General features: G+C 37.1%; 1 protein-coding gene across 1 annotated transcript; it reads right to left on the minus strand.

The window, feature by feature from the left end:
• Nucleotides 1–172: 172 nt before the first annotated feature.
• LOC114650665 (V-type proton ATPase subunit G 2-like) lies at nucleotides 173–11,763 on the minus strand. The gene is made up of 3 exons (XM_028800453.2): nucleotides 11,583–11,763; nucleotides 7,908–8,008; nucleotides 173–3,891 (listed from the first exon to the last, which is right to left on the minus strand). The coding sequence occupies exons 1-3, from the start codon at nucleotides 11,662–11,664 to the stop codon at nucleotides 3,718–3,720; spliced, it is 357 nt and encodes a 118-aa protein (XP_028656286.1). The 5' UTR covers nucleotides 11,665–11,763; the 3' UTR covers nucleotides 173–3,717.
• Between the last annotated feature and the right edge of the window lie 1,665 nt (nucleotides 11,764–13,428).

Raw genomic sequence — 13,428 nt, forward strand, 5'->3', positions numbered from 1 at the left:
CAGTGTATGATATTTATTTTTTAATAAGGTATGAAAGGTGCATCCCTCTTTAGATAATACTCAAATTAATATCTCCAATGTCCATCAAACCAAAAACATTTGTGTATTTTCTCAAGCTGAATTAAAAAAATTTAAAAAGTGCAAAAGAAAGAAAAAATAACTGTTTGTTCAGTCATTTTCCAGACTCTCTTTAATTCAATCCAGTGTTGTCAGTGTCATCCGGGACCAGAGCCTGTCCAGACCAAACATCTGCCTTCCCAAAATATGGAGCAAGTCCACCAATCACATTTTATTTACAATACGTATTGCATTTTATATCTGGTATCATCACAGAGCAGCTTTACAAATCTCTGGGCCTTCACCACCAATAAGAAAGTCTAAGATGCCAGTGGTGAAGATTTTCTTGCACTACATTAAACTTATAAACGTAAACCAAATCACCTTGAGCCTGCACCAGATACAAAAATAAATAAAGTTAAAAAGATATGAATTAAATTAACATTGTCCATGTTGCCTTACATAAATTAAAAAATAATGCTATAGTACGTTTAAAAGGAAAGATTAAAAGAAAAAATATATACAGTAATTGATTTTGCGAATATTTATATGCCTGACTAAACAAATCTGTTTTCAGCCTCTATCTGAATGCTGAATAGGTGTCAATGTTCAATTATCTCAAAGTGTTCCATTTTTGCTCAAGAGGGCATTTTCCTTAAGTGAATAAGTTTACAATATTTTAATTAAATGTATATGGAATGTTGTGAGCATATGACTTGATGATTTGAAGTGAGAATTATACTACAGAAATACTGTGCAAAAAAAATTTAATGGACTTTTTGATAATGTTTGCTGGTACTTTAGATTTTTGGAAAATAATGTGGCACACTTGAAAAAATAATAATGAGTTGGTCTTTCTCAACGTTAATAATGTGTGGCAAAAGACACTAGAACAGGAGGAATGGATAGAAAATTAAAGGAAACAGGTGAAAGATCTGGAATTTGGTGACAAGAAGCAGAGAATTTTAGCTTTCTGACAATCTGTGCCTCCCACATGTGTTTTTACTACTGGAGATTCAAAGTGTTTAGCAGTATTTTTACTCTTGTCTCTCATTCCAAGTACATGAGCATGTGCAGCAGTCATAATAAAAGAAACAAATCTTGTAAGAGAATGTTCCAAGTGTTTTGATTTCACATCATGGTTTGGACAGAAAAAAGTACACACAGTACATTACAGTACAGATACAGTATTTCACTATGTAAGATTTGTAACACAGCATCATGCAGGAACTGACTGTCAACAACACTTTGCAACACAAACACTCAATCTCTTTGAATCGTTTCTTTTCCATATTATCTATCCGTTTTCTTAACCTTATTGTTCCATTACTGGATCAGGTTAGCTAGAGTCTATCCATCTTGACAGGAACCAATCATGGGAGTCAATTGTAGGAGAAACTCCCATATTACCCACGCAATTTTGGAAGTAGAGAAATGGGAGATGTGAAAGTAAAACAATCGTGTCTGCCACTGAATACCTGCAAAAAGATCTGATTATATGTGTATATATATTTCACTAATGTGACTAATTTCGAATAATTGTGGTAACTTCAGAACTGGGTATGATTATTTTAAACTGTAATAGACGCTGTTGTGATGTGACATTTTGCATATAACTTGATAAATATTTTGTATGTCTTTATTTGTAATTTAGGCAAAGCAATGTAATTTAGTGTTTACTATCCAACACCCCACCACCCCCCCCCCCCCCACCCCCCAAAAACGACTGAGTCTCTTTGAATTTTACGACAGAGTTGGGTGAGGATGTGCCTTAAACCAGTTTGGCGAGTGTTTCTTTGCTAAATAAAGTCTTTCATCCCCCGCAAGAAACCCAGGTTCCGTTAACATATGGTTTGGGGGCAGGTGTTAAGATGTTCTATTTCCCCCATTGGTCTGAAGTATGGCTGTTTGGAATTGGCTTGGATCAGAAGCTTTTAAGTACCATGATGTCGTATTGGCTGTAGGGGTTGGACAGAACATCTATAAATGTACGTGTTTAACCTCACAATCTCTCTCTTGCTAACCTGTGATGATGAAGACAACACAATGAAGAGCACAACTCAGCAGCCATATTGACCAGGCTTAAGGCCTGTTCTGAAGAAAGCTGAGCACCAATGATGCCTTAACTAGAGACATTTTAAGTAACTACAAGTCTGTGTGCCGCCTGAACTACATATCACCATTTAATCAGGTTGTATGGTTGCCAATATTCAAATGTACTTTGCATTTTGTTATTATTTATGAATATTATCAGTAATACATTATTTTATGTGTAACTTAATTCCTGATTGTCTTTTTACTACATCTTATTGCCTGAGGTTATAGATATAGAAGGGAAGGTGGGGATAAGTTATATACAATAATATCTTATACACAGTGGTAAGTCTGTGAGATTAGGTATTCTAAGGCTACCTATTAATAATACAATAGGGGAAAGTAGAGCAATATATTACTCTACCAAGACAAAACAGACACCATCATTGTCGGGGAGGATCAGCCTGCAGAGGCACTAATGCTGTATGATTTCCTCTTAATCCATGAGAGATGGTGACTGGAGATGGAGAGGAGCACCCAGAAAACATCGGCAAATGGGTAGAGGCCTCATTGAAGTAAAAAGAGATTGTGTAATTGGGGCTGTCCTTCTTCTTGATCCCCTCATAAAATTCCTAAAGGCGACTTAAAGATATATATGAAAACTGTCAGGAGATGATTCTTACTATTAAATCTGATTTTCATTATTTGATTATTATATTGATTATTATAACCTTTGTATTATTAGCTTTTGCCCTTACCACTAGGCATTTTCACTGAAGCCCTGTGATCTGTGACCCAGTCTCAGGCTGTGCTGAACTGCCACTACAAGTACAAGGTTAAGCATTGATAAAGAACCTGTTCAAGTAAGAGTAACAGATGTTACAACTCCAAGGGTCTATTCATCATTAACTTGCATGGAGATGAGAAATGCCCACTGATCACATACTCCTGTAATTAACTGTATTTAAGAAGTGTAATCAACAGCTGTCATTCAGTCATCTCCTTGTTGGTTTACTGCTAGTGACTCCACGCACATGTCATTAAAGGTGTTCTCTTCATCCCGAAACTGGCTTCATTAATTTGTATTTGACAAAGAAAACTCTGATTAAGCATAAAACATGATTCCAATTTGATACAATTTTCAAGTAAACAATATGATTTGTAAATATGAGCATACTGCGGTGCATTGATTTAACCCAATGTATACAGTAGGCCTGAACAGCAATTAGATTCAGTGATTTTAAAATAATCCACCACAATGGTGGGCATTTAGTATGTTGAAGTTTGATTTTCCCAATCCCTTCACCTAATTCAATGATGCAGAAGACAAACAGATGTCCTGCCTTACTGATCTCTGGCCAGCTGATTAATCTCTCATTCCACCACCACCTTCAGTCATTCCCATCTGTTATTCTCCCTGTCATACTCCAGCAAACACAGCACGACCACCATCTTATTTACATATATTGTTATCTGTTCTCTCAGTCCCACACCCTGCTCTAATGAATATCAAGATGATAAAATGGACTAGTGTTCTTATTAACTGACTAACCTAAAATATTTTCTTCTGATTCATCCATCCACTCCATCTCACACCCTTTCACTCTGCCTTATTCTTTCTCTTCCTTATGCTCCGATTTTATAATTGTTGTGAATCTCTGGCTTGATTTCGCACACCAGGGTCAGCAGCTGCCTTAACATCTTCTCTCGGTTACGTTGGTAGTTGGTCTGCATGGTCTGGATCTTCTTCTTCGTCTGCTGCTCCACCTCTGAGGACAAATTGCCTTGAGAGCCCATAGCCTAAAAGAGAAAATAAATACATAAATACTTTATATTAACAGGGCATACTTTCTGAACTAATAATAATAATAATAATTCATTACATTTATATAGCGGTTTTCAACTAATTCAAAAGAGCATCGAAAATGAAATTACTATGACATTAAGCCATCACCAACATTCAATTAACAAACCCCTTTGATCCAATTCATGGCTGCAAGGGTCTAGAGACCATCCCAACTGCACTGCAAGGCAGGAGACAACACTTAACGAAGAACCAGTCCATTGCAGGACCAATTCAGAGTCACCGGTTAACCTAATGTGCTCATTATTTGGAAGGAAAGCCCTCAGACGAATGGAGAATGTGTAAACTCCACCTAGACAAAGGTGGTGTGGGCATTCAACTCAGCCAGAATTCTGCCTCCTTTTAACATTATACTGCATTTCTAAATGATCAGTCTCTTCAGTGTTTCACAAGATTGACATATTCTGGCAACAACAAACACAAGAAAGAATTGGGATTCATCTGAAAGCATACACACATATTGTCCAGTAGAGCACATTCATTTCAACAGACTGCCCGCACGCACTTGAACTGGAGAAGAGAACACTCAACTTTGTTTTTATTGGCTCAGATTCCAACTCATGACGACAAACGCACTAAACTGGCATTGAAACTGAAAAACATTCATGAATGCCATAGAAATAATAAGGCATATACTCCACAAATGGTATAATATTTAATATAATTGTCCTCTATTAAGAATTTAGACTGAATGATTCTGTCAAGTCAGTCATCAGACACTTACAGTATGTTCTTTAAAATAAATTATGATGGTATGCACTATGAAGGGGACAATATAAAGTAAAAACTGACTTGATTGATGGTGCAGTGGTTAGTGCTGCTGCCTCATTATTCCTATTTCCCAGGAGCTTATCCATTTTACAGTTACGGTTTGCAATGTTTCGTTGTTGTATTTTGGTAGTCCGATTTAAATTAACTGGTGACTCGAATTTGAATGTAAGTGTGAGTCTGAGTGGATTCTACAATGGATCAGTACCCTGTCCAGGTATATTTCCTGTCTTGCCCCAATGTGGCCTGGACAAGCTGCATTCATGACCTTAAAGTGGATTGCGTGGGTTTCAGAATGTTAATGCAGAATTCAAAATTATACATTTAATTGCCTATTACTTTTAATAATTAAAATGTAATCATTTTGTAACTCTGAATATCATCAACATATTATGAATGACTAGTGATGAGTAAACCAGACCAGCTTCAGCTTGAACAAAAGAACATTAGAAAAGTTGTGACAAAAACTGGCCATTCGGCTCAACAAGCTCGTCCATCCTATTCACCAAGACTGTCAAAAATAACATCAACTTAAGATATGAAGGTCCCTAAAATCCTTGGATCTCTTGTATAAAACTTGGTTATGCTTGTATGTAAGCCATTTCTTACATAAAAGTCAGGTTTTGTAAAACCCAAACTTGGTGTGGAAAATTGGCTTAAAGAAACAGAAAGTTTCGATCATCTCTAAATCATCTCTAAATCCTATGCAGACTTTTATAGTGTTTACAATTTAGTGACTCCAGGCAGTAGAACAGTGATGTGAACAGAAAATCTCATTGACCCATCAGTCACATTCTGATGTCTATCCATCCATCTATTTTCTAAACGCAAAACAGAAGAGGGATTTCTGGATGATGGTCTCTGTAGTGTAGGGTCCAATTCAACACACAGTTCCAAGAGGACATGTCAAGAAAGTTTATATCAGCTTATAAGTCAATCATCTTCACGAAAAAGGACACAAATACCATTAATAACATTTTAGTAACAGAAAATGTTGTGTTTTTATGTTTGTTTGTGTGTATGTTTTATTTGCGGCAAATTAAACACTTTCTTAGTTTAACAAATTAGAAAATATACGCATAGCATAGTATTAAGATGTGACTTATTTAATTGATTAGTTAACTTAGTCAACTGGCACATTTTTTGTTATTTATTTGCAGATATCACATTTTTGTTTGATAAATATTTAGTTAGAGGGTTATGTGTGACATATTATGCCGAACACACACATTCACACATCAGAGAGCGATGTAGCTTCACCAGTTCACCTAACCTGTGTGTCTGAACTGAGGGAGGAAACCGGAGCAAACCCCATGTGCAAACTCCACAAAGGGAGCAACCAGGTCCCAACCCATGGGCTCCTTCATTCAATGTAGCATTGCTACCTCTGCATCACATAGTTACATCAACTGTGGCCTTAAAAAAATATTGTTTATTTAGCAACATACCAGGTGATGGGTGTAACAGAGCAAAATGCAGAGGACAGAAAGATATGGAAGAAGATGATCCGCTGTAGCAACCACTAAAGTATCTATCTATCTATCTATCTATCTATCTATCTATCTAAAGGGTTAGTTTAGCAACATAGTGCATCCACTGGTGTCAGGACCCTCTGGCCACTCCTTAAACTCCAACAAAAATCATTATTCTTCAGGTTCACAATCGCTAAGTTTTCTCTGTTCTCCCATGGTTTGAAAGTACAGACGTCACTCAGTAACATGGGCAAATTTATATGGTGATTAGGTGATGAATATTCAAAAGGGGCGTTTTTTTTAAAAAACCATATATGGATAGTGGTAGGAGGTGACAAGGAGTGGCTAAAGAAGTGCACGAGTGCATCATTTTAAATTCATTTGAGATTTATAATGGAGTTTGGCATGGGACGTGATGTACATATGTGATTTTTTTTTGTGTGTATACTTTTCTTTGCCTTTCTAGAATGAGCAAGACTTTAGTATGGAATCTAAGCAAGGTTTTATACTTGAGGCCCCTGCCATCCACCACGTTACTTGGTAGTTAATTTCATGTATCTATGTTTTTTTTAGCGTGAACAAAAACTTTGTGTGAAATCTGTCCTTAACAACTTTCAAAATCAATTTTAACCTAACAACTGGAATCTACCATAAGAAATCATTGCATAATTTTAAACACTTCAAACATGTCCTCTTTTAATCTCTGTTTGCTTAAACTAAAAGGGTTCAGCTTCTTCACTCTGTCCTCATAGTGTATACCTCTTATTGCTGGAATCATTTTAGTCTCTCTGGCGTACAGTTTTGCAAAAAATAAAAATAAATTTTGCTTTGTTGGCGATTTCCCAAATGTTAAAAAACAAACTCACTAAAAGGAGTTTTTATCGGGGGGATTTAAAGGGTTTATTCAGGATAGAAAACAATGACTAGTGCTCCTTGAAGGCTCATTCATATTCTTTTTTTGGTCATAGCTGCACGCCACTGAAATCATATCTGTTTATCCCTCTGATTCACATCATGGCAGAGGTGCAGTAGTTTTATTTTTCTAAATGTGGCATGCTGCATATTTTCCAGATGAAGACAAACCAAAACACACCATTACTTTGTTTTCTCCACGGGAAAATGAAACTATACTATACTTGGCAAGAAGCCTTTCCTGTTTCTTGAATGCAGAAGATGGAGGATTGCTTGCTCCAAGTGCTGTGGAGCTTCAAGTTTCACTTGTGTCTCTGATGCATCTTTAGGATTTTGAACACCAAAATTGTCATTCTAATTGTCAAAGTGGAGTTTCTCTTACCAGAACAAACACAGCACATGTCTGAAGCTCAAGAAGATATCTCCACATGTCAGGAAATAAGTCTGGTGATATTGTTTCACTAGAGATATTCATTTAAATATTAAAACTCCTGTTGAATTAATGCATGCAAACACTTCCAGACTGGAAATAAACGCCATTCTTTCTGTGTCAATTGCACATGTTTTGCAGGAAAAAAGCACAAATAAAATACTAGGTTTTTCCCTGAATGCAGTTTTGTGTAAATTATTTTACTCATCACTATGAATAACCAAAACTCACTCTGATTAAAATATTAGGTAATCTTTGGTCTTAGGGCCTACACCTCTATGTTTGGACTGCTGGATTAGCGTTCAGCTCATACGGTGATAGAGCTGATATTTAGCAAAGTACATTTTTCCCTCCTCTTTCGGATTCTCACCGCTTGCTGCTTCTGCTGAAACTCCCTTTCTCTTTCTGTCCTGTACTGTTCAATCTCAGCTTGAGCTTCTTCTTTGGCTTGCTTCAAACGTCGGGTCTTACCTGAAATATAATACATATTTATGTTTACATGGGTCAGGTCAAATCTGATTAACTTTACAGAAAACAAAAAAGTTTAGCAACTCAGAACTTACAATGGTTGACATAACACTAAATGTTTTATACTGTAATACTTACAGTGCACTTTACATCTTATTATCTTTAAACAGCAGATACTAAATCAGTAAATACCATCTAAATATTCTGTTTAAGTGCAACTTCACGAATTCCTACCTATTTTTCCATCCCTATTCCAAACCTGATACATCTCACTCAGGACATTCAGCATTAGAAATAAGGAAACAGGACACACACATGCAAACGTCCATCCTAACACATAGAACTGTTAATTAACCAGAGGTGCATGTCTTCTTCTGAAGAATCCAATGAAAACTCTGCTTAAGGCAGTTTCCCACCTCAGGAGCTTTTGTACGAACCAGAGACTTTTTAGAAAATCAGAAGCTTTTTTAGCATTCCCAACATAGGAACCCAAGCCAATTCCTTGTCTTTTTTTCACCTCCTACTCCAGGGTATGTACTTTTCATTCAACTAGGAACTATCGTGGGTCGGGTGTGGACAATGGATTTGCCGATCGGTTGACCACAAGCACTGGTACCATCTTACAAATCTTTTAGTAGTTTGGATTTTAGAAAGTAATCAGTGAAAATGGAGCTCCTCACTTCCCACCGCATAGCCACCTCCCTGGTGCACCACCCCATGCACCACATCGAAACAATCATCTTCCCTGTGCAATCGTGATTGCTTTGAAGCAATAAATTGGGCCAGGGTACCCCCTGAACTCCCTAACTCCCATCACTCTTCTTTGCGTGTCACATATTTTGCAGAAAGATTACAGGTCTTGTTGTGTGGGTGGAGTGCAACACACAACAGCGGCCAGAGACCACAAGTAGCCCAGGGCCTACAGTACATCATAAAGGAACTCACTGGTTCCTGAAATTAAGGTTCCTGTGGTGGGAAAATGCCAGTAAACATAAGAAGAATATACATATTTCACACAGGCAGTAAAACGCTGTCTTATGAAGCTGTGAAGACGCAGTGCTAAACAATGAGCTGCCATACTGCCCTCAGTGTCATAGAATTCAGTTTAAACTTTAGCCATTTCTTTAATAATTTAATGACTTCCATTCTGTGTTGGGAGCATTTAAACAAGAAAACCACTACTGGGATTTTGAGTTGTAGCCTTCATTTATATAATCACAGTTATTCAGAAGTAGATGGCAGTAAGCTCCCGTGAAGCCCATAGCATAATGTAACATCCCCAGTTACTCTCTCTGATAAAATCAAACAGGTTTGATTTCTCTTTGTTTTAAGGGTGGGCTTGGTGTGTATGAGAGCTGACAACCAAAGAGTATCCACCTGGAAATTCAATGCATATAATGCAGCAATAAGGAATAAGGAATGCATATGTGCACTTCACAAACAGAAGAGAAGCTCGTCTGTCTGATGTCTCATGTTTTATTTAACACAACAGAATGGGAAAAAGAAAAAAGGGCAGGGAATGCAGCTGAATGTGCCATACTTATCACCCATACCTGTTACCATACCATATCCATACCTGTTAACCTTTTATACAGCGCCAACTCTATCAGGCAGCACGCAATTGGCTGTCAGAAAAAGGGAGGAACATGATTCTGCTGTAAGGTCGGCCCACAGTCAGTAAATTTGACATGTCCAGTGATTTTCAGTTGTTTAAACTGACACCATCTGACGATGGGATCAGCAACTGTAGTCAGCAAGTTTGATATGGACCATGAATAAAAGTTACATAATGTGGAATCGGCTTGAACAGGGTGCACAGAACATAATAAATAATTTTAAAATAAAAAGCAGCGACTTGATCATCACAGAGGTTTTCAGCAGAAAATCAAAGATAATTTTTTTGGCAGAAGCAACTGCAGTCCTTTAAGAAGTTTTGATTTAAGATATTAAGAGTCAGACACATGGGTAACTGTAGAGAGGTTATTAATTGAATCTCTTTCTATTCCCAAATTATCATATCTAATGTATACAGTGTACCCTGGGTATGTTTTTTACATGCATCCTAAACTGCTGGAAGAAATTCTGACAATCTGCAATCTTGTTCTGTACTAAATAAAAGAATGAATGACTAAATTAATAAAATACAAATACAGACCAGAATCAATTGTCAACCATACTTTTAATGAAATTTCATTTTTCACTTCCAATCAGCATATTATTGTGCAAAGTAGACATGTGGTGAAATCTTTAAAATAATGAAGAGGTGCCGGGTCTCACAGGTACTTTAAGAAATGGTGCCGGTACTCTATGTTGAAACTGGTATGACGTGCACCAGTGAGTACTGGCCCAATTCAGGCACTGTTTCTTCACATAAAGTATCCAGGAAATCTGAAACAAACTACCAATTCATGTAGTTAAAGCAGAAACCTTGACATGTTTACAAAGTACAGTATCCTAATTAGATTTCGGGACAATTTTTGAGCTACACAAATAAGCTTGATGGACTGTACAATCTCCTCTCATTTGTCAAATGTCTCTTGTCATTTTCTTATATTCTTTAAAATCAAACACAAGCCAGTACATTACTCGGAATAAGAAAAACCCTTCATTCCAGTTAAATCACTTTTAATTGTGGAAGTCTCCTAAATGGATAGTCATAGGGTTTTACCTCTCCTTACTGGGACCTGTATGATATTTAACAGCTCAATTATTAATGATGTGGTGGTTACAGTTGTGCCTCTTGGATTCAGTCCCCAAGATTAACTCAGTGTGCAATCTGCACGTCCTCAAGCCTCACCTCCCACACGCATGCGTCTTTACTTAGTTAGCGATTCCAAACTGGCCCCGAGTGTGAGTACTGGGCTCTGCTATATATTGATACCCGTCCAGGGATGGCACTGTGATGCCGAGTTAAGCTCCGGCCTCTCGCGACTTTAAACTAGGTTAAATAGATTTGATTATGTAAAAGAAAAAACATTATACAACTGCACGTTATATTCAATGTAAATGTGCCCATTTCTATATATCTGCCTTAATCATTATTATTTTGATCATTCCTTATGAATATACCAGCATTTGTCCGTTCTGCAAATTATCCAATGTCTAAGGGTCGAATCGTTATAATAAACTTGTATATTACAGTGTAAACACTGGTATCTTACGTATGTATAACAAAAATATAAATAGGCCTATAACAAAAGATGTCTTACACGAACAAATGACGAAATGCGTCGAAACGTGACAGATAATCGGAAGTAAATAATCTGCGTATATATATATATATATATATATATATATATATATATATATATATATATATATATATATATATATATATATAAATGTAAAATGGCCTTGTTTTGAAATAAATTAAACATTTTGCGCTAAACCGTTTCATTTTATGCAAGTGAAAACGTCAATACATTTTATTTAAAAAAAGCACAGGTCAATACGCAGCAAGTCCTTCCAGCCCCCATGTAATCCGCAGCACTGCCACTTGCGCGCGCACCCCCGCATCTCTTTGCCTGCGCCCTCATAACAATCACCCCAATAACTGCACGACCGCTATAGTCCTTACGTTTTCTCGCTTCGGCGACCTTCTCAGCGGCTCGCTTTTCTGCTTGCAAAAGCTGTTGGATGCCTTGGGACTGGCTGGCCATTTTCCTTTAATTCGCAGTTCTTTATTAAGATTTATTATCTTCTCCGGTCTTCCTCTGCATCCCTCTGTGCTGATGAGGTTGGAAGCTACGAGTGAGGTTGACTCCGCCTGGTCCTAGCGCGTCCTGTTTGACACACTGATAATCTATTTATTTCAGTTCAGTACTTACCAAAGCACATTACCAGTTAAGAGCTACGCAACAAATACAAATACAGCATGAATAAAAGAAATGCAACAAAAAGAGAATTAACTGAGATTACATTACTAATACATTAACTGAGAAATAACACGCAATACATACAAAATATATATAAACATACATTAAAATTAGAGTGTTCTGACTCAGATTGTACAAGGACATAATCAAATTGATTACTCCACCGGTAAACAGTGACAATTTCATGTCGATAGCAGATATCTGAAAAATAAGTTCATTTTATTGAAGACACATCCATTTCAAGGGAGATCAAGTGAATCAGATTTGAAAAGGGGGCAATTTCAACAACAACTGTGTGTGTGCACGTAAAAGAAACGAAACCCGTCAGCAACCGCTGATTTAAGTGCTGAGACCGAAGTGGCCTCACTAATACTGGTAGGTAGATTATTGTAGAGTATGGGTGCCTTATAGCTAAAGGTTCTGTATCTGCATTGCTTTTATTTTTTTTATAAATATAAACAGGCCCGCAAGATGGAATCACAATATATTGAAGTGGCTGGTTTGCTGCTGAGGCAGGTAGGCGGGTCAAGGATTCAGAACGGTGAGACTTTCGGGAAGACGAATGGAGATGGGCGGGGTCTGAGTGCGGTGAGAGTTAAATAGGAGCCGGTGTGACAAGGGTCAGCTTGCAATATCTATGACATAGGTCAGGTAATGGAAAAATAGTCTAATACGATGAGTGTTGTGACTGACGTTGAGGGTGTTTTGTGACGTTGGGACGTTAAATGACTGACCTCATATGTACTGCGGTCTGCAACTAGACTCAAGGAGGGTCTTCTTCTGAAGGAGTGAGGTGTGAAGGAGGGTGAGACTAGCGGGTTAAAGATGTTAAGTACCTTCTCGGGAATTTCCTGTGCCCAGAGAACAACAGGAAGGTTTAGCAAGTATCTGAAGTTGTTTTTTTGGTTCTAAATAAAACGCCCAGTTCTGCTTTCTTTAAGCTGGTGTGCCTGTGTCGATACTGCTGTCCTATTGGTCCTAACAATATATATGACTTGGAGCACGGCATTAGTAATACTTTAGAGGATACAGTAAATCATAACGGTATATGCAAGAAGGATATTTTTAGAATCAGCTTTAAACCTACTGTATCTCATTCAAGTGATTAAAGAACTGGATTAATGTACATGCATCCGGAAAGTATTCACAGTGCATCACTTTTTCCACATTTTGTTATGTTACAGCCTTATTCCAAAATGGATTAAATTCATTTTTTTTCCTCAGAATTCTATACACAACACCCCATAATGGCAATGTGCAAAAGGTTTACTTGATGTTTTTGCAAATTAATTAAAAATAAAAAAACTGAGAAATCACATGTAATACTTTCCAGATGCACTGTATGTGGTCAGTCTTCCTATATCTAGTTATCATTACCACCATTTGTGAATTAAACTATAGCAAATGAATATTTCAAGTTGTCTGACCTGAAAGCATTACAATAGCAAATTATCCTTGAGGCAAATTAATGAGCAAGCTTTTCCAGATCTTGCATTTTAAGAAACCCTGAATTTTGCAATATGAAGAGAGTGGATTTTAGAAAGAATA

This window comes from Erpetoichthys calabaricus, chromosome 1 (genome assembly GCF_900747795.2).
Source record: "Erpetoichthys calabaricus chromosome 1, fErpCal1.3, whole genome shotgun sequence".
NCBI classification, from domain to species: domain Eukaryota; kingdom Metazoa; phylum Chordata; class Cladistia; order Polypteriformes; family Polypteridae; genus Erpetoichthys; species Erpetoichthys calabaricus.